Source organism: Camelus dromedarius, chromosome 11, assembly GCF_036321535.1.
Source record: "Camelus dromedarius isolate mCamDro1 chromosome 11, mCamDro1.pat, whole genome shotgun sequence".
In the NCBI taxonomy this organism is placed as follows: domain Eukaryota; kingdom Metazoa; phylum Chordata; class Mammalia; order Artiodactyla; family Camelidae; genus Camelus; species Camelus dromedarius.
Window position 1 is genome coordinate 4,985,282 of NC_087446.1, and position 23,167 is coordinate 5,008,448.

General features: G+C 55.2%; 2 protein-coding genes across 3 annotated transcripts in view; one reads left to right on the plus strand and one right to left on the minus strand.

Annotated features, from left to right (window-relative positions):
- The window catches only part of EFCAB6 (EF-hand calcium binding domain 6), a 180,553-nt gene extending 179,231 nt beyond the window's left edge, over positions 1-1,322 (plus strand). For both annotated transcript variants that reach the window (XM_010983456.3, XM_064491386.1), the window contains one exon: positions 939-1,322. In XM_010983456.3, coding sequence (XP_010981758.3) covers positions 939-1,061 — 123 coding nt within the window. In that variant the 3' untranslated portion in view covers positions 1,062-1,322. The remainder of the gene's footprint in view (positions 1-938) is intronic.
- Positions 1,323-6,807: 5,485 nt separating this feature from the next.
- MPPED1 (metallophosphoesterase domain containing 1) overlaps positions 6,808-23,167 on the minus strand; it is a 59,085-nt gene continuing 42,725 nt past the window's right edge. Inside the window, exons 4-6 of the mRNA XM_010983457.3 lie at positions 13,831-13,946; positions 11,164-11,277; positions 6,808-9,181 (exon numbers count right to left, since the gene is read on the minus strand). Of these exons, the coding sequence (XP_010981759.1) occupies positions 9,063-9,181; positions 11,164-11,277; positions 13,831-13,946 (349 nt within the window). The 3' untranslated portion in view covers positions 6,808-9,062. The remainder of the gene's footprint in view (positions 9,182-11,163; positions 11,278-13,830; positions 13,947-23,167) is intronic.

The window sequence follows — 23,167 nt, forward strand, 5'->3', positions numbered from 1 at the left end:
GCAGCTTAGACGCCGTAGAAGTTTACTTCTCTCCCGTGAAAAGAATCCCAGGGGTAGGAAGTCCAGAGCCGGTGTGGTGGCTGGACAGTCGTCGGGGACATCTGTGTTTTTGTTCTACCATGCTCAATACCTGGCTTCCTTCCTCAAGGTCGCCTCGTGGTCCAAGATGGCTGCTGGAGCCCTGGTATCATTTCCGCATTCCAGGCAGCAAAGAAGAAAAGAGGAGAGAAAGAGGGTCTTCTTTAAAGGAGGCTTTAAAGAAGTCTCACTTAGTTTTAACTGGCCAGAACATAACGTGGCTATAAGAGAGGCTGAGAAGTATCACCTTTTAGCTGGACGCACAGCAGCCTGGGAGAAAGCCAGGGTGATGAGGATAGGGCAGTCGGTACTGGTTGGACACATAGCAGGCTCTGCCTGGACTGTGTTACTGCTGAATCATCACGAGTCCCTGCAGCCTGCACCTGCAGGCCTGCGCTTCTTGGTCACACCTCAGGGTCCCACCCTAGTTAAGGCCCTGTGGCCAGGTCTCCCCTACAGTTGCCTCTTCTCTGCCCATCCTCCTTGTCGGAACATGTGGACCAGCCTCACCACCCTTCGGGGAGGTGACGGTTATTAACGCCCCCCCCCCCCCCCGGTTCTGGGAGGGCCGGGTGGGGGTGGGGAGAACCGGCAGCTCCCATTTGAAAGGAAGCTGAGGTGCCTTCCTGCCTCACACCTATGTTGCTAGTCGGGGCTGCCCCCGTTGGTGGGGGTGGGTGGTGAAGGCAGAGACAGAGGGACGGGGGAGAAGGAAAGAGGGGGAGAGAGCTGCTGGGGCAGGTCTGGAGGTGGGCTGGCCCGACCCAGGGAAGGAGGAGAGGTGGGCCCCCAGCGCCTTCCAGGCAGCCCGCTTCCTTGAATGGCTGCGAGACCGGCCAGGGCCCTCCTCTCTCTTGCAGGCCCTGAGACAGCACAGCATCAACCTCTCGGAGGAGGAGTTCTTCCACATCCTGGAGTATTACGACAAGGCGCTGTCCTCCAAAATCTCCTACAACGACTTCCTGCGGGCCTTCCTGCAGTAGGCGCCGCCGGCAGGGGGCCCGCCCGGGGGCCTGTCCCCAAGAATGGTGAAACCTGTCACTGGGGGATCTCATGAACTTGCAGAGTGTCCCAGAAACGAAGCCTGCGCCAAGCCCACGTCTTTCTGAGCTCAGCCCAGGCCCAGCCTCAGCAGCAGCGGCCTCTCCAGGGGCCCCGAGGTGGCCCCGCTGAGCCTCAGGACCCCTCATTAGTTTGAGCAAATAAAAATGTTAATCTTTGCAAAAATGATTCTTGAGACTTTAAAAGAGCCACCAACAATAAACTATAAACTCAGACTTTCTGAAGGTTTTATTCATAAGAGACTTCTGGGTGCCTCAGGGATGCCAAAGGCCCCCTCCTCCCATTCAGGCCCAGCACTGCCTCAGCCTGGGTCAGACTTGTGCCCCTGCTGGGCTTGTCCCCATGGCCACCTCCCTGCCCCTGGGGGCACAGACACCTGCCTGACATCATGGAGAAGAGGCGGCATCTAAGTCAGGCCCGTCGGTGCCTTGGGGCTCAGCCTTTCCGCGGCCTGGCCGAGCTGGTAGAACCGCCACGAGCGACCATTTGAGGAGGGGCCCTTCCTTGGATGTAACAGGGTCTGACCAGCTAAGAGGTTTAAATCACCGAAATCCTTTGCACACACCACGAAGCAGATGGGAGATAGAATTTGCTGCCTTCTGGAAGGTTCTAGAAGGAACAGGGGAAAGGCAGGCAAGAGAGCTGCCCCTGAGCTGTGTGACCCCAGGCTGTCAGAGTGGGTTGGGGATGAGAAGCCCCCACTGTCACCATGAGACCTCACTTCCCTCCGAGGGAGGCCCCAGCCACCAGGAGGTGGGTTCCCCAGGGCCTGGGCAGCGGCCTTGGCTTCAGCTTCCCTTTGTGGCTGTCACTGCCATGACCTCTCCTCTCTCTTCCCCTGCTCTCTCAGACACAGCCGCTGCCGCTGATCAGGGAAGGAGTCAAATGTTCAACCAGAAATCACGGGAGCACCCAGGATGCCGGGGCCAGAGCTAGCCTCCTGTGGGCCCCACTGGCCACACCAGCCACTCCAGCTGGCAGGAAGGAGTCCCGACCCCCATCGTAGAAATGGAGACCCTGAGGCTCAGGCAGAGGGATGGGAGACGCCTGTGGGATGTGCGGGGAGTGAGGAGGGGGCTCCCTGCTTCCTGCCCTTCATCCAGACCCCACAGCCTAGAAAGGGGCCATCAGGGCCAAGGCTGAGGCGGTCCGGCTGGACCCAAGATCTCAGAGAACCTGGGGGGGGGGCTTGGAGGAGGCAGATGCTGGCTGCTGAGGAAGGGGTGCCGGGCAGCCTGAATTCAGAGAGAAGGGGAGGGAGGGTTGTGGTCTCTGCCGGCCCCAAGTCGGAGCCATGAAGTAGGAGTGCCCTCAGCTGCAGCAGCTCCTCTTTCTAAGGGGGGAGGGTCGGTGGACGCCCTGCCCTCTTGCCCCTGCCCCAGCACTTGGGGCTCCGCCTTGTGCCCAGCCCCCACCCCATGTGCCCCACTTCAGCCTTCCTGAGATGCCTCTCACACACCCCCGCACGCTGCACCTGCTCCTCAGGGAACGCCCACTTATCCTTCAAAACTAAATACAGAGCCACTTCCTGCAGGAAGCTTTCCTGACATCCCCAGGCTGAGCCAGGCATTTCATCTGGTGCTGTTCAGCAGCCTTGTGGGTCTGTCATTGAGGGGCTTAGGGAGCCTCCAGGTCAAGAAGGGGCTCATGAGGCAAGTGGCTCATCCTGACACAGAAGCAGGACTCACAGCCCCTGCAGCATTGTCACAGGGGCTCTGGTGTCAATGAGACTGGGTTCGAGTTCCAGCTCTACCATGATACTCAGCCAAGTCATTTTACCCTGAGCCTCAGTTTCCACATCTGTAAAATGGGCGATCATTCCCCCACTCAGAGGACGCTGTGAGGAAGGAGCTTGGCTCTGCCGTGGGGCTTTCTCTCAGAGTTAGCAGAGCCTCCGAGCAGGTGGGTGGGCTGTTAGCCACCCACTCCATAAACTCCAGAAGAGGTGGGGCAGCTGCTTTCCCAGTGCCTGGACCCTTCAAGCCTGAGTCAAGAGAGCGGTGCTGGGCTGAGGGTCAGGGTGTCCAGCTGCCCACTACTCGTCCCCCGGCCCCTGTGCAATTTCCCTCTCTGAGCTTCCATTTCTGAATCTGTGGAATGAAGACAACCCCTGCTTTCCCCGGGCCTGGCAACCCATCAGTCTGTGCCTGGCCCCACGAGTCAAACATAGACCTGCTTCCTCGAGCCCCTGGACAGTAGGTCAAAAGACAATCGAAAGAGACAGGAGTGGTGAGGGCCGATCGGGGGTGCCCTGGGTCTATGGAAGCCTGGAGAGCCCTGGCCCGATGCCTGGAGCTGACCTCAGGACAGGCTTTCAGCAGGGGGTTGAGGGACGGGCTGGCCCAGGGCCCTCAAAGTCAAAGCCAGGAGGCTGAGAGGGCTGGGCCACTGCCTGAAGGCAGCGGCACCTCCCAGATGGGACCACCTGTTCCCTCCCTCGTCTCTTTCCTTAGCCTCTGTATCCTGATCAGCAATCTTCAGCTCTAGGCAGGCTTCCCAGAGCCTAACCTAGTTGGGAGCACCGTCACCTCTGGATCCCACTGTGCTGAAAGAACTGAGTGCCTGTTTGTCCACCCCAGTGGGACTCCTCATATGAGAGCAAATGGCCCCACTTGTCTCCCCTTCATGTATTTGACCTTGAAGTTCCTATCTCTGAATGATGTCTTTTCCCCACTCCTTGAAGCCACACACAGCCACGTGACTTGTTTTGGCCAATGAGCTAGTAGTAAGCAGGACACATCAGAGGCTTGAGAAGCACCTGTGGTTTTTGGCTTCGAGACACAGAGAGCTGGAAAGAGCAGCCCTCCCACCTGAACCACAAGAGAAAAGCTGCACAAAATGCAAATCAACAACTTTCCTTAAACCCTCTGAGAAAGGAGTTCACCACCACCAAGTCACTAAAATCCAGAGATAGACAGATGCCTGCGGGGAGAAGCAGCAGGGAGAAACAGGGCCCAAGCGTTTGCTTACCTGGGATAGACGCCATAAAACACCATTTAAGCCAGGAATAGGATTCAGCTGGAAATTTTTAACAAATTGCCCAAAACCAAATGTGGGCCAGAATGTGAAGGCTCGAGGGGCCCCCGACACAGAGTGTTTGCTTCCCCTAGGAACCACACCAGGCGCTCACAGAGATCAGGGAGAGTCCAGAGAAGGCAGCCTCCCTCCCGTCTCCCCCGCGGTGCGGCTGGGGGCGGATACCAGCAGCCACTGCTGCAACTGCCAGGGCCATCTCCCCATCCCTGGAAGGGAGCAGAAAGCGCCACAGGCAGGGAAAAGGACAACAAAGCCATAGCCCGAGGGCACTGGTCAGAGCCCAACAGCGGGTGAGGGGGCAGAACTGAACAGGCTCTGCCCCTGGGGGCGAAGCCCAGTATTACACTGCTGGGGGGTGGGGGGTGGCACTTGTGAAGGCTCACAGCGCTGCTGCCACTGAGGCTGAGTAGGAACCTCGGAGAAACCCCCATCCCCGTCCTCCACCCCACACCGACAATCATCAAGCAAAATAAAAGGGGAAACAGCTCAGAGAGTCCCAGGAGCCCATGTCTTTGGGGTGCAGCACAAAGGAAGACCCCACAGAAGCTGGGAACAAACTTCAAGGCAGCCCAGCTCCTTGCAGGATTAACCCCAGCCCCACAATAAAGTCCTAGCAGAAAGAAAGACGGATTCTTCTTGAACCGTAAAAAATACTTACTTCAGTATCTACTGTCCTATTGTATCAGAAGTTAGCAAACCACAGCCAGCGGACACGTAGGAGCCTGTGGTTTATCTTTACACAGTCTGTGAGCTAAGGATGATTTTTACATGTTTAAAAGGTTGGCGGAGGAGAAAGAACAAGAACAAGAAGGGCGAGAAACAACAGATTGTGTGGAGCCTCCAAAGCCTAAAATCGTTTCCACCTGCTGTTTTACAGGAAAAGTTTGCTGACCCCTGTTCTACAAATGTCCAGCTTCCAACTTAAAATTATTGGCAATTAAAAAAAAAAAACAGTCTGAAGAGACGAAGTAATCATCAGACTCAGGTATCACACAGATTTTGGAACCATCAGAAAGGAAATTCAAATTAACCAATTTATATGTTAAAGCTCTAGTGGAAAAAGCAGACGAGACACATAATCAGATAGGAACTTCTAGCAGAGAGATGGAAACTGTAAGGAAGAATCAAATGGAAATGCTAGAAATGAAGACACAGCAGCAGAGAGAGTGATTGCCTTTGACCGACTCGTCAGAAGGCTCTACGCAAACTAGGAAACAATGAGCGACCTTGAAGACAGATGCATAACTTGTACCCCATGTGAAATGCCAAGAGAAGAAAGAGTGGGGGAAAGAAAACAAAATATCAAAGAGATGTGGGAGAACATAAAATGGCCTAACATGTACATAATTGGAAACTAAAAAGAAGAAAGAGAACTTGGGCAGAAGAAATACTTGCATAAATAATGGCTGGGAATTTTCCAAAATTAGTGCAAGACCCTAACCTACAGAGAAAAGAAACCAGCTGGACCAGGCAATGTATGTATATTAGAGATTGACAGACAGATAGATGCATGTATGTGTATCTTTAAAGTTAGGTTATGTGTACTTTCAAAAGTTATAAATAATAAGTCAATACAGGAGATAAAATGGAATCGTAAAGGTGAAATCAGCAAAATTGAAAGAGTGAGAACCTCTGAAAATTCTCTCCTCCAAAAAAGCAACAAGAAAACTGGCAAAAATGGTTAGAATCAACTTTTTCAGAATTCTAGAAGTTAACCAAAGATTTGCAAGAACCCGAGTAGCACTTATTCAAGAAAAGCAGCTGAAACCCAGCCAAGAACAGCAAGCCTTGTGGCGTTTTAACTTGCCCTGGTCACCTCCAGCTCCAAAATAGCCTTGAGCTATAACTGCTCTCATTTCTGATGCGAAGTGGCAGTCACTGGAGGGCGCAGAATAGAGCTGGCTGTCCCTCACTCTCGCCCCCACACACATCTTTCGTCAACCCTACCTCCTGCATCTATCACCACCACCACTGCCACATCCCTGTTCCAAGCCGGGCCCGTGGGAGGTGCTCAGTGAATGTTTGTGGGGTGGATGGATTGGTCTGTGGGTGAGTAGATGGATGGATGGATGGACGGTGGTAAGATGGATAGATGGTGGTTGGATGAATGGATGGATGGATGGATGGGCAGGTGAGTGGATGGTTGCACAAATGGGTGGATGGCTCGATGGGTTGATGGGTGGATAAAAAGTGCAGGACTTTTATAGCAAAGGGAGCTTTGGGACTGGAGTCATTATATCTGCCAGTACTTTTCTTGGGCAACACCTAGACCCGTAGTTTGACAAGGGCTGAATTGAACTTGTCCCTTCCAAGAGCCCAGTCCTAAAGGCCATCTTGAGGGACTCTGTTCTGGGAGACCAGGTGCTCAAGCTATTTGAACACGACAGGGCACAGAACTGCATATGCCTGCCGCCTCTGGAGTGCTCCCACCCCTGGGGAAGCTGGAGCCAGCAGAAGGATGCCAGTCGCTGGCACGTGGATGGTCTTCGGCCTCTGAACTGTCCAGGACTCAGGACTCGGCCAGGGGGACGCCACTCCGCCCCCGCGTGCCCCACACGACACTCAGAGACACAGAGGAAGAGACGCTGGGAGGACTTCTCTTTCTTTTTACAAAGACTTTATTGTCTGACATGCTTGACAGAGGAAAAAATTACAGCCACAATCAAGTTATGCCGAAATGACTGAGGAGCACACCATGGTCATTCACACCTCGAGGACTTTTAATGAATTTTCTTTTAAAGTAACAGCTGCCTTCATAACTTTTCTTTTGCACATAAAAATACACCATATTCTGAAGATACCTTAGGAAAAAAATTTATTTTAAGTTTACAGTTCTTGGTCCGCATAGAAATTCAATACAGGCGACGGAAAGGGCCTGGAGTCTTCTCCACCCAACGCGCGCACACACGCCGTGCGTCTGGGGGGCCCCGGCGGCCCTGTAAACATCCCCGGCTACCAGGAACCACTTGGGCCAAATGGGATTCCTGCAGCCCCGCACCCCACAGAGCGAAGCTGGCCTCGGCCAGTGTGGTGCTCTTATTGGGCTCCCTGGATGGTGCCCCGCGCCCCATGGGGAGCCCCACTCGAGCAGGGAAGGAGTCTGGGTCTCCTGGGATGCTTGGCTCAGAGAATAGGATCCCCCAAGGCTCCAGGGGCCCTCTATGAATAACGAACCCAACAGGAGCTGAACATGACCCCTGAAAAAAAAAGAGCCTTGGACCATGCACTGCCTTGTACGGGTGGAGCTCTGGGTGGTAGCAAAGCTGGGGCTATGAAGCCAGAGACCAAGGTTCAAATCCTGCCTCTACCCCTTTGGAGATGTGCACCCTCAGGCAAGTTACCTTACCTCTCTGATCTCAATCTCATCTCTGAAATGGGGCCAGCAGTACCCACCTTGCAGGAGGACTGCCTGAAATGAGATTTTATCTGCAAAGGGCTCATTAAATACTGGTTCCCAGGCCTGGGACTAGGGGCGGGTGAGCAACCCTCCCCTCAGGTGCAGAATTTAAGGGGACACCAAAAAACTCAGTGGTCAAGACACATGACATTGTTTTAATGCAATGGTTTTAAAAATGAAAATTGGATGCAGGAAAAAAACCTATGATAAAGAAAATACCCCAATTTTAAATACAGGCAGAGCCTAACGCTGCCAGTCGGGCCTCGTGCGTCTCACCCTAAGCGGGCCCCGCTGGTTTCCTCTCCTGCAGACGTGTGGCCCACCCCCCAGTCCTAATTTAAAGGAAAAGAAGTCCCCCCGGGTGGCGCTGCCGTAGCCCAGGCCCCGCTCTGCTTCCAAGCCACCTTCCTAGCTGAGGGTGGGTCCATACTGGGCAACACAACTGAACCATTCAGCCTTCCTCAGCTGTGGGTACGCAGACAGGCTCCGAGGGGTGAGGGAAGCCCCATCGGGGGACAGAGCCCGTTCCAGGGCAGGGATGAGAAGCACGAGGTCCACTTTGCTAAATGAAGAGGGCTCTGTGTGTGTGTGTGCGCGCGCGTGCAGGCACGTGAGGGTGTGCCCACGCCCGCACGTGAGCATACATGTGGCGGGGCTGCACGGGCCTGTGGACCCTCCAGGCAGCTGAGTCCTGCAGACCAGCGCGGCTCCCACGGAACCAGGGCCGTCTGTGACTTGGGAACCCGCCAGCTGGTCCTGGGCCCTCAACAGGCTCATTCTGCAGAACCAACCCCCCATGGCCAGGCTCTGAGAGGGTGCCTGGGATGCTCAGGTCACTGTCCACATCAGCAAAAGTGCCCACAGGAAGAAGACAGGCAAACGACACGAGGCAACCAGCTGTCTGGCCTGGCCAGGCACAGCCCGAATTCCTGAGACGTCCCTGATCGCTCCCTTGGAGGCCCTCCACGTGTGGCAGGCATGTCCCCTCTCCCTTGGGAGGACGGGAAGGGCTGCCTGCACCCAGGCTACAACACCTCCCAACCACCCCCCAACTCTGAGACTTGCAGCCACACAGACCCTCAGTGAGAGGGAGATTCTGTGTGAGAACTTCCATAATCTGTCCAAGAGCCGTGGCTTCCCAAACCCACAAGGGTGTCCAACGGAGAAGGATGAAGATTCAGTCATTTCCCAAGCAGGACGGGGCCACGAGCTTAGCAGGTCCTTTAACAAGGTACACATGGAATGTACACGCAGAAATTAGCAATGAGTGCAGAACCCCTGCTGGGGACCCGCAGGGGCCTGACTCCAGATGACAGAAGGCTGACGAGTCGGAGGTGATCTTCTTCATTCCAAGGCCTCAACCCGTCTGCTGGGCTGGTCCCCAACCGGACGGGCTGTCTGCATGGAAGGAAGGGTGGTTGGGGGTCCGTGCTCTCGGCCAGGCATGTGGAGCTGATGCGGGTGGGAAGGGCGGGGGCCGCAGGGGCAGTCAGGAGTTCCGGGGTGTGGGGAGGTCGATGACTATGGGTGGATTCACAGGTTGGTAGTTCACGGTGCACACAGATGCATTCACATAGGTGGTCGTCCCATCTGCCATGACGCCGTACCCTGGGAAGTAAGCACACACCTGTCAGGGCTAAGCGGTGAGGCCAGGACCCGGACTGGTGAGGGTGGTCTGGTGGATGTGGTAGTCAGAGGGCACGCAGCCAACAAGGGGCTGAATATGGCCCGGATGAGCTACAGAAACTACAACTTAGTCTCTTCATCTATAGAGATGATGATAAGCTTGCTGTGAGGAGCAAATGAGATAATGATCTATGTCCAGTGTTCAGCCCGGTGCCTGGAAAGCACACGATGAGACATCATCATCGAAGTCATCAACATCACCATCAATCACAATCATCAGCATCACCACCATCACCAACGTCATTATCATCATTATCACCTTCATCACCATCATCATGACCATCATCATCATCCTCTCATCATTATTACCATCACGCACATCACCATCACCATCGTCACTATCATCAGCATCACCACCATCACCGTTATCATCAAAACCATCACCAGTATCATCATCATCATCATCATCACCATCATCACAACCATCACCAACATCATCATCATCAATGTCACCTTCATCATCATCATCATCATCATCATAACCATCATCATCATCATCACCATCACTGTCACCTACTTCTCTTGGCTTCTGTCCCCATCATACCCTCTTCCCACCACATCTACTTGAAGGATCCTCCTCATCCTTCAGCTCAGATCACCTCCAGACCAAAGGGGCACTACGTCCACTCTGTGCAGGTTACTCATTCCTTGGAACCCCCATTTTGCCTGTACAATCATGCAGGGGTGTGGTTTGGATCACATACAACCTTGGATCTGATGGCACTATGTGCCCATAGCAGGGCTCCAGAAAGTGACAGTCATTATCATTATCCCACAGCATACAAGTTGTCCATCTCTCCCATGACCTTTCAGATTCTGCCTTTGATTGCTCATTTGCTGCTCAGAAGTCTCTGAGCTCCTCAGGGCCTGGAAAGGTCTGATCACTCCTGCCCCTGACAGCACCCTGCAGAGGGAAGGGTCTGAGCCTTGTTTGCTTCTGACAGAAAGTGATCTGATGTAGACAGGCACAGGTGAGGCCCAGAGGCCCTGGCCCCAAGCAGACAGAGATTCAGGAGAGCAGGAGACAACCCTGGGGGAAAATACATTGGTCCCCATGACCTACAGGAGCCCATGGGCTTCCTGGCAGGGTACAGTGGAACCAGGAGGCCCGGGACAGGTGGGACAGAGGTTCAAAAGGAGCAAAAGGAGCAAAAGGAGGGTTCTGCCAAACGGGTGAAATCAGGCTCCGGTGAGGAAGTCTGAGGTCTGACAAGGAAAGCCCCAGGGGCAGTGACAGGCCGGGGGCATGGGGGTGGGCCATCAGCCTGGAGCTGATATCACCAGGCACCTTCACGGCCACCTTGCCCAGTGTCCTGAGATGGAATGGACATCCCCTACCACTCCAGCAAGGTGGACACAGCATGCAGGCCCGCCCCTAGGACAGAAGCCAGAATGCCGTGTCTGTCTGGGGCGGGGAGGGGGGGAGAAGGTGCCACTGGAGCCTCTCAGGCAGGCAGGCAGCACTCCACATTCATTAAGCACCTACTGTGTACCAGGCCCTAGGAATGTAACCAACGAGACAGGGCCACCCGCCAAAAGGAGCTCATAGCATGTCCCCAAACTCAAATGCCTCCTGCATGTCACATCCAAATGCCTCCTCCTCCAAAAAGCCCCCAGGCATCTCCGAAGACGTCCCAGGCAGAGTAGCAGGGCTCCGAGGAAGCAGAACTTACTCCTAAATCTTGCCAGATTTTGCTTTCATCTTCCTGCCAAACCCTGCAGCCACAGCTAACTGATAGTCAGTGGGTGGATAAGGCTTCTACCAGCGTGTGTAGGAAATGGCTAGTTCCCTCTAGCTGAGAGACCGGGGAGGTGACTGGGTTCAAGGGAGGCGAGATGGCCCCCCCAAGGGCCGGCAGGGCACAGCCGGCACGGGAACCCCCTCCTCCACCCCACCTGCTGACCTTCGTGGATGTGGCCGAAGACGTGCAGCCGCGGCTGGACGCGCCTCTGCACCGTGTTGAGCAGCTCCACGCAGCCCACCCGCTGCATCTTCTTGGGGACCCAGTCCAGGAAGCCTGCACAGGGAGAGACAACAGGAGGGCAATGACGGGGCCCGGGCAGGCCCAGGCTGCAGCCCTGCAGTATCGGGGACATGGTGGCCGGGGCACTGGCCTTGCCTCAGTCCCCCCCCGGGGAGGGCGGCCTGGCTCTAGGTGCACCGCCTGGGGCCTTGCAGCCCACCTCGTCCCCTGCAGGGCCGCACAGAGAGCCAGGCTTACAAGAGCGCGAGGGGACAGGGCCCATGGGGCGGGGGCCAATAGCTGTGAGCTCCCCCAGACCATTCACACTCCAAGTGGCCCTACTGCATAGCACAGAGAACTACATCCAATAGTTGTAATAACCTAAAATGAAAAAGAGTATATGTCTACATATAACTGAATCACTTTGCTGTATACCGGAAACTAACACAACGTTGTAAATTGACTATACTTCAATTTAAAAAAACAGAAACAAAACCAAAGTGGCCTTGAGGCTGGCATCCACCCACTGCAGAGAGAAGCAAACCGAGGCCCAAGAGGGATGGGTGCGGCCCAAGGGCGCCCCAGCGGCCAGGACCAGAGCAGAGCCTGGGGGCAGGATTGCCACATTGGAAACTTTCTAAATTAACATCACAAAATCATGAAAATGAACCTCTTCACCCGCTGCAGCATCGCTCACGTGGCCCGCGTCTGGGTCTGCGCGCACCGCCAGCCTCCCGGAGCCGCCCCATACGGTGGCTGCTTGTTATTTCCACATGGCTACACAAACGAAGGATAACTGATTACTCCGAACGAACCACTAGTGCTCACTTCAGCCCCTCTCTGTGTGGGCAGGAGAAACTGGCTTCTGCAGCTGCTGGGAAGAGGAAGACGGATGCTTCCACCCAGAATCAGACAGGCGGCAATGGGCCTGACTTAGTCATGAGAGAGAGAAAGAGGGAGGGAAGAAGGGAAGGAGGGGAAGGAGGAGAGAGGACGTGGAGGAAGAGGAAGAGGAGGAGAGAGGTGGGAAGTAGGCAGGGGTAGGCTTGAAGCAGATATCTGGGTTTAAGCCCTAGGCTCTGCTACTTAATGGCTGTATGACCTAGGACAAGTCATTTAACCTCTCTGTGCCATATTCTACAATTCATCCAACAACTGGGCTGGGCTGGGTGGGCGCACAGGCACCCCTGAAACAGAAGCTATGTGTTGTGCACGAAGCAGGCATGGTGAGGCATCCAGGGAGCAGGACCCAAAAGATGCTGTTGGAGGAATGGATGGAGGGGTGGAAAGGGGAGAGGGAAGGGGGAAAGGAAAGAGGGAGGGAGGCGGGCAAGGGAGGAAGGAAGCAAGAAAACCTGCCCAGAGTCTCACAATAAGCCACATGTCATGCCCAAACCACGTCAAGGCCCTGGGCCTCGGGGCTCCATCGATTTGGAAACGGGGGTAAGGAAGCCTTCCCGTCAGCACTTTGTGAGGGCTGGGGGAGGCACCCAAGGAGCTGGCTGGACATCTGGCACACGTGGGTGCTCAGGACAGCTTCTGCCTGAACACGTATCTCAGCAGATGACGCTGGAGCTGCGCTGGGCTTCACCCAGCAGCCCTTCCCACCTGGGACACCCTGCCGCCCGCAGAAGCACTGCCGAAGCCTCCCCTGTCAGTGTCTGCAGGCCTCCTCTGACTATCTGTCTCAGGCTTCCCTCATCCCCGACCCTGTCCCACTGGGCTAGGCCATTCGGTGCCCATCTGCCCAGCAGCCTGGGGCCCCAGAGGCAAGCACCGCATCGGGTGAGCCCCTGGTCCAGCATCGTCTGGACCCACCCAGCCCCAAAACCAACAGAGTGATGGCAGGTTTGGTGGCGGCCGTGGTGGGAGGAAGTAGCCAGTCTGGGCTGGGCTGCTGGTAATGTGGACTTCACTCTAAGGACTGAGGGAGCCACAAGGGGTTCTAGAGGGATAGCACGGCATAACTGACGGTTCAGGGAATTCCCTCCTACTGCTGCGAGGAGAGCCGACTGGGAGGGGCAAGATGCAGAGCTGCGGGACCGGTGAGGAGCCATGCTGGCCATCAGAGAGGCAGAGGACACTGGCGTGGACCAAGGTGGGGACAGCAGTGATGGAGCAAAGAGCTGCAATACAGTTTGGAGGTAGAATCAAGGGGACTGGCTGATGGACGGGAAGTTGGGTGTGAGGAAAGGGGGAGGGGACGACTGAGAAAGCCCCTGATGGGACCACCAGCAGGCTGATGTGGAGACCAAGAGAGCGGTGACATCAGCTCAGACCAGGGTCGGGGCTCAGGGGCAGGGAGGAAAGCTGCTGAGGGTAGAAACCACAGGCCCTGGGGACTGTTGGGATGTGTGGGGTCTGATGGGGTCGGGGTGCATGGGATGGGGCCTGGTGAGAGTGACCTTGGTGGGATTCCGCCCCCAGGACTCAGGTCTGGAGAGTCAAGGGCCTTGCCTTCCCTTTGACCTCCCTGAGCTCCAAGGTCCCATGTGTGGAAACGGGGCAGCTGATTCTGACGTCACCAGGTAACAAATCAAGCCCCCAGCACACAGCAGGTGCTTGGGGAGTAAGGGGGACAGTGAGTTGGGGACAGCTGACTCTTACCCAGCGGTGGTCCGTGGGTTATCAGGATGTCTACGCCTTCGGGAATGAGGTTCCATTTCTCGAGCAGCGCTTGGCCTCGCGGGAGGTTAAAACCCCATCCATAGAACCAGGGCTGCCTGTGGGAGAAGAGCAGCGGGTTCAGAGAGGGCCACCAAGAGGGCGGGGCCGTGACGGGGCAGGAGGAGCAGGCCACAGAGCCAAGCGGCCACCAGGACCAGCCTGATACCCAGAAACTCAAATGCAAGGAAAGGTGGGGATTTGCCTGGACTCAGCCTGATACTGACCAGCCTTTTTCCTCTTGCTTAACCGTAATTTCTTTTGTCTGTGATGAACAAGTTTTATTTATGTAATTTTTTAAAATCAAAGTAAAAAAAAAAAAATCAACGTCTGCCAAAGACCTCTCTTGCTCCAAGCCCTTCTGAGGAAATCCAGACAAGGACATTCTCACCTGTCCCCCGCCGTGGGAAGATGCTCCTCCATCCTCCGTCCCACAGTGGGAGCAGGTGGAGCCCCAGCCAGGAGACAGTGGGTCCCAGGTGGAGGATGCTCATTCCTGCTTCCGCCCAGAGCTCCCAGCAGGGGCTCCATGGGGCTGAGTCCACCCTCAGCATTAAGGCTGGGTGACCTAGGCCAGTTAACAGAATCCCAACCTGTTGCCTGACCCAGACCTAGACTGATCAATGCAGGTCATTCCCCTCGACTGTCTGAACAGTGAGCATGTGGCCTAGATCCTTCTAGTTGGAGGGAATTCAACAACTGTTTCTTTCAATGATGAGAGAGAAGAATGCTGTCATCCCTGCATATAAACCAGTGAGCTTCTTGCCTTGGGAGCTGTCAGCACCTATTAAATTGTCCCAAAGGGAGATGGCTGAAGCATGTGGAGAGGAGCAGCTGGATCAAACCGTACCAGACACCCACCGCACCCCTGCACTTCTCAGTTAGATGGGCTGAGAGAAAGCCACCTGAACTGGGTTTTCATTTGCAACTAAGTATCAACTAAGAATCATCCCTCAGGCCTCAGTCATTGTAAGAGCCGCTCATTAACACAGCACTTCAGCATTTGCAAAGTCTCCATCATCACCATCACCACCATTACCACCATCACTACCATTACCATCATTACTGCCATCATCACCACTATTACCATCATCACCACCACTGTTGTGGGTCAAACTGTGTCCCCCCAAAATATACACATTGAAGGATTACCCCACAACCTGTAAATGTGGCCTTATTTAGAAATAGGGTCTTTGCAGATGTCATCAAGATGAGGTCATACCTGTGGGCCCTAATCCAATGACCAGTGTCTTTATAAGAGGGTCATGTGAAAACATGGAGACGCAGAGAGATAAAGGTCACGTAACATTGGATGTAGTGTTGGAGTGACGTGTCTACAAGCCAAGGAATGCTGAAGATTGCCAGCAACCACCAGACGCTGGGAGAGAAGCATGAAACAGATTCTCCCCTTAGTGCCGTCAGCAAAAACTAATCTTGGTGACACCTTTATTTCAGACCTCCAGCCTCCAGAACTGTGACAGAATAAATTCCTGTTGTTTTAAGCCACACAGTTTGTAGTCACTAGTTATACAACCCAAGGAAACTAGTATCATCATCACCACCATCAACATCACCACCATCATCATCACCACCATCATCACCATCACCACCATCATCATCACCACCATCAACATCACCACCATCATCACCACCATCATCATCACCACCATCATCACCACCATCATCACCACCATCATCATCACCACCATCATCACCATCACCACCATCATCATCACCACCATCATCACCACCATCATCACCATCACCACATCATCATCACCACCATCATCATCACCACCACCATCACCATCACCACCATCATCATCACCACCATCATCATCACCACCATCATCACCATCACCACCATCATCATCACCACCATCATCATCACCGCCATCAACATCACCACCATCATCATCACCACCATCATCATCACCACCATCATCACCATCACCACCATCATCATCACCACCATCATCATCACCACCATCGTCATCACCACCATCGTCATCACCACCATCATCACCATCATCATCCCCAACACCTTTATCACCACCATCATCATACCCATTATCACCATCATCACCACCATCACTATCATTATTATGGATCCCTCCTGAAACCCACCCATGGAACCTGGATGAAAAACCTGTGGCCTAGGGCAGGGTTTTTCAAACTGCATTTTGAAGGGTCAAACAGCATTTTTTAAAAAGGAAAGGAAAAAGGATAGGAAACACCAGAGTATATCATAACATGAAAAGGATACTTTAGTTAAATATATTTGTATTTAAATAGACACCCACAGAAGGGTGAACTGAGTCACAATGCTGAAGAAGAAAAAAAAAAAAAGCTTTTCCTACCAGTTCCTGGACAAAAACAGTTGACAGTCTTAACATACTGAGATCAGAGCTCTGCAATTTCTGAAGCCCTCGGACCCTGGGCATCCTCGAAGCCCCACATCGGCTGAGCCAGGGTGGGGTCACTGCAGGGAAGGCTGCAGCAGCCTGGAAGCTGCTCATGCAGCCAAGCCCAGTGGTCCTCCCAGGAGCTCACAGACCCACCAGCTTACAAGAAAATGAGCAACGCCTTTCTGGGGCTGCCTTCCAAACATAGCATCCATTTTTCAAAAACCTAATCAAATATTTACAAGAGGGGATGAGGCCTCATCAGCGTGGAGGGAAGGCGTCTGTTAGTTCTCATGAGCCACAGCCAGGGGTGGTGGCTTTTTGGAAAAGACACTCAGAAATCCACCAGAGACTCCACAGACCCCCAGGAGCCGCCCCATGTGAGCCTCTGCCTGCACCACCTTCCCCTTCCGGCACTAATGAGCCATCCTCTGGGGGTGACGTCTCCCCGAAGATACACCTTCGTGGTTGTGATTCTTGGAAACACATCACCTCAAATGCTGGGAAGCCGGACTCCGCCCTGTCCCTGGGGATGCCCGGAGAGGCTGCTCAAGAGAAGTTGGCATCAGACACCCTGGCTCTGCCCCTGGGTGTGATGCTGCAGCTCTCCCAGCCTCTCCCCACCGTGTAGAATGGGATAATGCTACCTATGGCCCCAGGTCTTACCCCATGATGGGGGGCCTTCTTGCTTGAGGCTGTACCCCACTGCTCAACGCAGAGGGAAGGGAAAGAGGGTGGGTGGGAGGAAGCTTAAAAGGATTAAACTGTGCCCCCACCATGAAGATGCCTCTAGACACGCAGGAGCTCTTCACTGGGAAAGGGGGGTGTTCCAACCTGTATTGAAATTTCGGGGGAGCAGAAAGAGTCAAGTCATGCACAGAAGTGTCCAGAGGAGATGCTTCTCAGGACAGCCTGCTGGCCGGGGGGATGCCTTTCTCACTAGGGGCCAGGAATGGGCTGGAGCAGTGGGAGAGACGACCCTTGGGGGTGACCTCTCTCCCCACAGGCCTTTGACCCACAGGATCTGGAAAAGCCTCTGGCCACTCCTGCACGACATCCATTCAGGTCCTGCTGTGCAAAGAAGAGCCAGAGGGACAGGGGGACCCTGGCCCTTTCTGAAGGTGAAGTTGGCCAGATGCCCCTGGAGTCCTTCATTTGGTCACTTGACCCTCTCTTTTTGGCCAGCAGGACCCTTTGGGGCCAGAGGTGAAGTGCACGGATGCCAAAGTTTCCAGACAGTGGACGGGGAGGTAGCGGCTCACAGGGTCTGTCCTCGCAGGAGCCTGTCCCCCACCCACCTTGGGGGCAGTTGTGGTCTGAGACCCACGAATGCCTGGGACACGAGGCTGGGAGCTGCCAGAGCCCCGATCCCTGTCCCCAGAGCAGCTAATGCCTGACCCAGGCTCACTGCCCTGAGGGCCAGGAGCCCCAGTGTCCACCCACCGTCCAGGACACATCACAGACCCCAAGGAGGTCGGATGGATCAGAATTCCCACTGAGCGACAGGAGGCAGCTTTATGTCCTGAATTTCTGTCTTTCTGTTCTAAAGTAACCATTGGAATAATTTTCTTACAGAATGATAGTTGCCATGACAACCAGAGCAAATTTTCCTTTTCTGAAACAGATGTCTCATTTAGTTGAAAATTAGAATGTGAACAAACCCATGGGAAAAATTAATTCAAACTTTAACAGAGCGCTGAATACAATGTAATCTCTCAGAGGTTAACCCCTTAACAGCTTTTTTGTGCACTTATGGTAACCTTCGAATCCAGTCTAATTAGGCCCGCTTAGCCAATATAAATGACCTCCTCGTGGCCAATCATTAAATGGTCTCCCCCTGAAGAGTGAATTCCCGGTTCCCTAACGGCAGACAGGAGGGGGGCGATACTCGTCTGCAGAAAACAGCTGAAGCACAGCCTGCCCTGCTCCGGTTTTTCTATCTCCCCAGGTAAGCGCACAGCCCCTGGAGATGGGGTGTACCAGGGGCCATTCAATTAGTCAGGAGTATGGGCCCCATTTCCCAGGCATGCTGGGGTGTGGGGGTGGAGGAGCCCGGGGTGCCGCTGGGTAGAGCTGGATCCCATGGTGCACCAGGCCAGGGCAGAGGGCGGGGGGGAGGAGGATGCCAAGGGGAAACTGAGGGGACACACGGGGGTCACCGGGGGGGACACCACACAGACATAGCTCCAAGGCTCTCCATGAGTCCTCACAACCACCCTGAGAGGCAACTATCGTCACTGCCTCATTTTGCAGATGCAAAAACTGAAGTGCAGAGAGGTTCAGAGACTTGCCCAAGGTTACCTGGTAACCAAGTGGCACAACAAGGACTCAAACCCAGAGAGCAGACTCCGCAGCTAGTGCTCTCTGCTTCAGTCCCAGAATTACGACAGGAGGGCCAGGAGTCCTGCATCGTCTCCCTCCATAAACCCCACTTTACCAACCACTGTCACACCTTAGCTCAGTTGATCCTCAAGACAAAGACGTCAGGAGGCCCCCAGTGCAGAGATGGGGAAATGATGGCACAGGGAAGTCAAGTGACGTGCATGAGGACACACAGGAGGCAAGAAGGACCTGGCCCAGGGCTCCTGGCTCCTGCATCCTGCGCTCAGTGGGAAGCTGACCCGAAGAGGAGCCCCCTGGGGTGGCTGGGCCACGGTTCTCCCTCTTCAGTGGCAACTGCCTGCCTGTCCCTCTGAGCAGCTCCTGAATGTCCCCTGCCTGCCACCCTCTGAGTCTGGCTGTACAGGGAGGACACTGCCTATGACTCTGGCTCCTGGTGCCCTGCCTCTCATCCACCCCGTGACTCTTCTACTCCAAAACCTTCCATGGCTCCCCATTACCTCCGGGACAAGCCCAGACCTCATGGCCTGGCCCTTGGGCTCTGCTTCAGCCCACTTTTTGGACTGTCCTGCTCAGATTCCCCAGTGAGTTCACCACCCACCAGCCACAACAATCCTGTTTCCTGAACACAGCCCAGCCTTTCCTCACTTCTGGGTGTTTGCTCGTGCTGTTCCAGCCATTATTCGTTAAGGCCTGGATCAAAGGTCACCTCTTCCAGGAAGCTTCCCCTGATCACCTCCAACCCCAAGCACACGTGACCTTCCCCACTCTGAGTGCCCTTATACTGGCTCCTTCAGGGCAGGCCTGAGTCAAATCACCCCTGAATCCCCCCATCCAACAGATGGCTGGGCCTCAGGGAGGGTTTGGACAAAGTGTGCAAGAGTAAATGAATGAATGAATGAATGATAGAATGAACCGACAGGTGCTCCACCTGGCAGGCAGGCAGGTGGGAAGAACTAAGTATTAACCATCTCCTCCCTGCACCCTCCCAGCAGGAGCCTTCCCCAGAGCGCCCGGAAGTCAAGAAGCCCCAAGCCCCACAACCAGAACCAGAACCAAAACTCTCGCCATCTGCTGAGCCTCCCGCGCTCTCTGACCCTCCTGTGACCTTCCCAGGGAATCGTGTGTCCATTTCACAGATGAGGCCCAGAGGCGATGCTCACACCCTCAGCTTCATCCCGACTTGTCGCCTTCGGGGGTCATTCCCTGCCTCCCCCGGCAGCCCGTTCCCCAGGGTGAGGGGTGAGGGTGGCTGCCCTGCCAGGTAGAAGGGGACAGCCTCTCACGGTGGCCTCCCACCCTGGGCCAGGTGACCTCTCACTTCCACTTCTCTCTCTACGGGGCGAAAGCTGCAGTCAGAGCCGGGCAGTGGCCTCTCCTCCCAGCAGCCGCCCCTGAGCTCTCAGACAAGCCTGACCAGGTCCACTCCCTCTCCTGCTCCAGGCCAAACACTATCTTGACCTTAATCGCTTGTTCTTCCTGCCCCAGCACCCCTTCCCCCAAAGGCCAGGCTTTCCGGGGCACTTCCCTTCCCCTGCCTCCTCCCACAATCCAAGCCTCCACTGCTGCCTGCCAGCTCTGATGGAGACAGTTTTGTCTGGCTCCTTCTCTCTGCATCTTCCGGACTGGGGAGCCGAGGGGGAGTCTGGGGGAAACACCGCTGCAGCAGGGTACCCGCTCCACCCACCCGGTGGGGCAGAAGGCTGCCACCCCCCGGAACAGGACCGGGAGGAGCTGACACACATCCCCAGGACTGTCAATCACACACCTTGCCCGGCACACACTTAACAGCAAGCCAGCAGCAAGATAAGTGGAACCAAAGAATGGGGTCCTTTGTCATTCCTAATTAATTTCCCCCCACCCTTCCGATGTGCAGAATCATTCATCTTTTGTTTCGCTGGGACTCTGCGGCGGGGAGAAGGCAGATGATTCGTTTCAAACATTAATCTCATGTAGAAGAGGGTGCATGTGTGTGTTGAGGGGACTGCTATAAAGAAAACAGCAATGTGAAATCAAGAAAGATAAGACAAGAAAGGGGTGGAAGAGAAATCCCGTGTGTGTGTGTGTGTGTGTGTGTGTGAGAGAGAGAGGGAGGCTGTGTGTGAGTGTATGAGAGAAGACCCAATGCGTGTGCGTGCACGTGAAAGTGTGTGTGTGCACGTGGTGTGTGTGTGCATGTGTGTATGTGTGTGCATGTGTATTGCACAAGTGGTATGGGGGTCATGTGTTCAGTTGTGTGTGTGCACATGCAAGTGTGCGTGCGTGCGTGTGTGTGCAGAGGTGGCACAGGGTGGGGCCAGACCGTGAGGATTTTTCCCCCCATCAAAACTCGTCCACTGCCAGCCACATGGAAGGCTGGAGAGTGTGAGATCCGGCGTTGGAAGGAAAGAGCAGTGAGCAGCAACAGGACTACAGGTGAGGACACTGCTGGGTCCCTCGGGGACCCTCCCAAGCCCGTCATGTTGCCATCGCAGGTAGGGGTGGGGCTCGCCGTCAGCCCAAGAGGCAGGCTTCACAGCTCCCCTTGAACAGACACAGGCTGTTCCCAAGTTGATCTGGGCTCAAGGCAGGGGAAGGGAGGGAAATACCACTGAGGTTCTGTGATGCTCCGGCTCACAGCTCCCTGGGGCTCACTCACCCCACCCTGGCTGGGCCCCGGGTGTGGGGCTCAGGGAGCACCTGTCACTGACGGGGTCAGTAATCTAGTCCCCTGAAGGCCAGCTCTGTCTGGGGTCTGCAGCCCGACAGGGGCTGCGGGAGGGACGTGTCAGGGACAGGAATCAGAGAGGCTGCATGGAGCTGCCCCAGTCCGGCGCCTGGGCGGGGGTCCGGCACTGCATCTCCCTGTGGCTGAGATCCTGGGCCGGTCGCTTTACCTGCCCACGCCTCCCTTCACCCGGCCGTAAAATGGGGACAAAAACAATCCGGCCTCGCCCTGCTGAGGTTAAATGTCAGACCGAGTGGGGCAATTGTGTAGCAGCTCCGGGAAGGGTGCTGAATGCGGGCCTCAGGTGTGGAAGGGGAGGCAAAGTCTCACGTCCCTTGCCTGAGCAGAGCAAAGCCACCACCTCACACTGAAACCACCTAGACGTGCAGGGCAAATGTAAGCACACCGCTGGACGCGGGGACTGCCAGCCGCTGGACCCAGGAGTGCGAGTCTTCGAGGCCATGAGGCAACAAGAGAGGAGGACTCGGTGGTTAGCAGGGGCTGCGACCGCGAAGCTAGGCCCCCAGGGGGCTTTGGGGGAAAGTGGACCCCGGGGAGGCAGATGCTTCCGCCAGAGGGAAGCCTCCCAGACCCCTGACCTGGGTCCCCTCAGCCGTGAGCCCGCGGGCCCAGGAAACTCTGAGCCAAGAAAGGAGCGGGAAGGGGTCCCTGGCTGTAAGCACCCACAGACTGGGGCGGACAAACCCTCTCTGAAAGGCGCCCCAAACCAGGATGCTCAGGGTTCCCCAGGCAGAGCCTTGCAGAACGTGCGCGTGCAACCCAAAATTACAGCAGCCCAAACACCTTGGAGGATTATTGGAGAGAGATTGAAAAATGAGCACTTTTTAAGATTAAAAAGATTTTCGTAACAGAAAGAGCAAAGGGTAAGGTGATTGAACTGGGTCCCAGAGCCACCCATTCCTCACGCAGAGCCAAGAGGAAGGGCCGAGGGTCCAGAGGACAGCTCGGGGGCAGCCGTCCAAACTGGGCTCACCGTGGTCATCCGCCAGCATCTGCCCGCGGCGGGGATGGTGGGCGCGGGTGGGCTGCCTCAGGTGCTGGCCTCGCCAGGATCCCGCCCCACCAGCACCCTGTTCCTAGGACCTCGACCACGTTCTGGTGAGAGATGCTGAAAGCCAGGGAAAAGCTAGGAGTTCATTATTTCATCCTCTATTCTTTTTTCTCTAAAAGATGTATTTTATCAAGTTTTTTAAAAAGCATGTTAGCACCTCTTCCATCCAGGCCCAGCTGGGCTCCCATTACCATGGGACTTTAAGCAAGTCATGGTCTCAGTCTTCCCGGCTGTACAATGGGAACAGAGTTCGATCTCGTTGGTGGTTGTGAAGATTCGAGCAGCCGCAGCAGCGAAAAGCGCAGAGCCTCCGGGACCATGGCGAGCACACCCACAGGCAGACCCCAAGCACCTTCAGGGCATGGGTTTAAAGTTCCCAGGCTGCTCAGTTCCTGCCTTTCCCCACTCCCCACCGCACCACCAGCACCTCCAGTACCCCCAGTAGGCCTGCAGTGTGCACACAGGGAAGGGGAGGGAAGGATGGCAAAGGCTCACACGAGAATCCACATCCAGCCTCTCCTGGGGGCCGCCCAGCCCTTGCCTGCAACACCCCCTCCAGGCTGCACGTAAACAACTTGCTCTCCCTCACCTCCCACTCTGGGCAGTCGAGGCAGTAGCTGGGGAGGTTTGGGGGTGAGTGGGACCACCACGTATCGAATGCCTACTGTGTGCCAAGCAATTTACACACAACCTCCCTGAATCCTAAGAGTAACCTATAAGGGGACTGACCCACTGTCATTTCACAGAAGCCAAGAT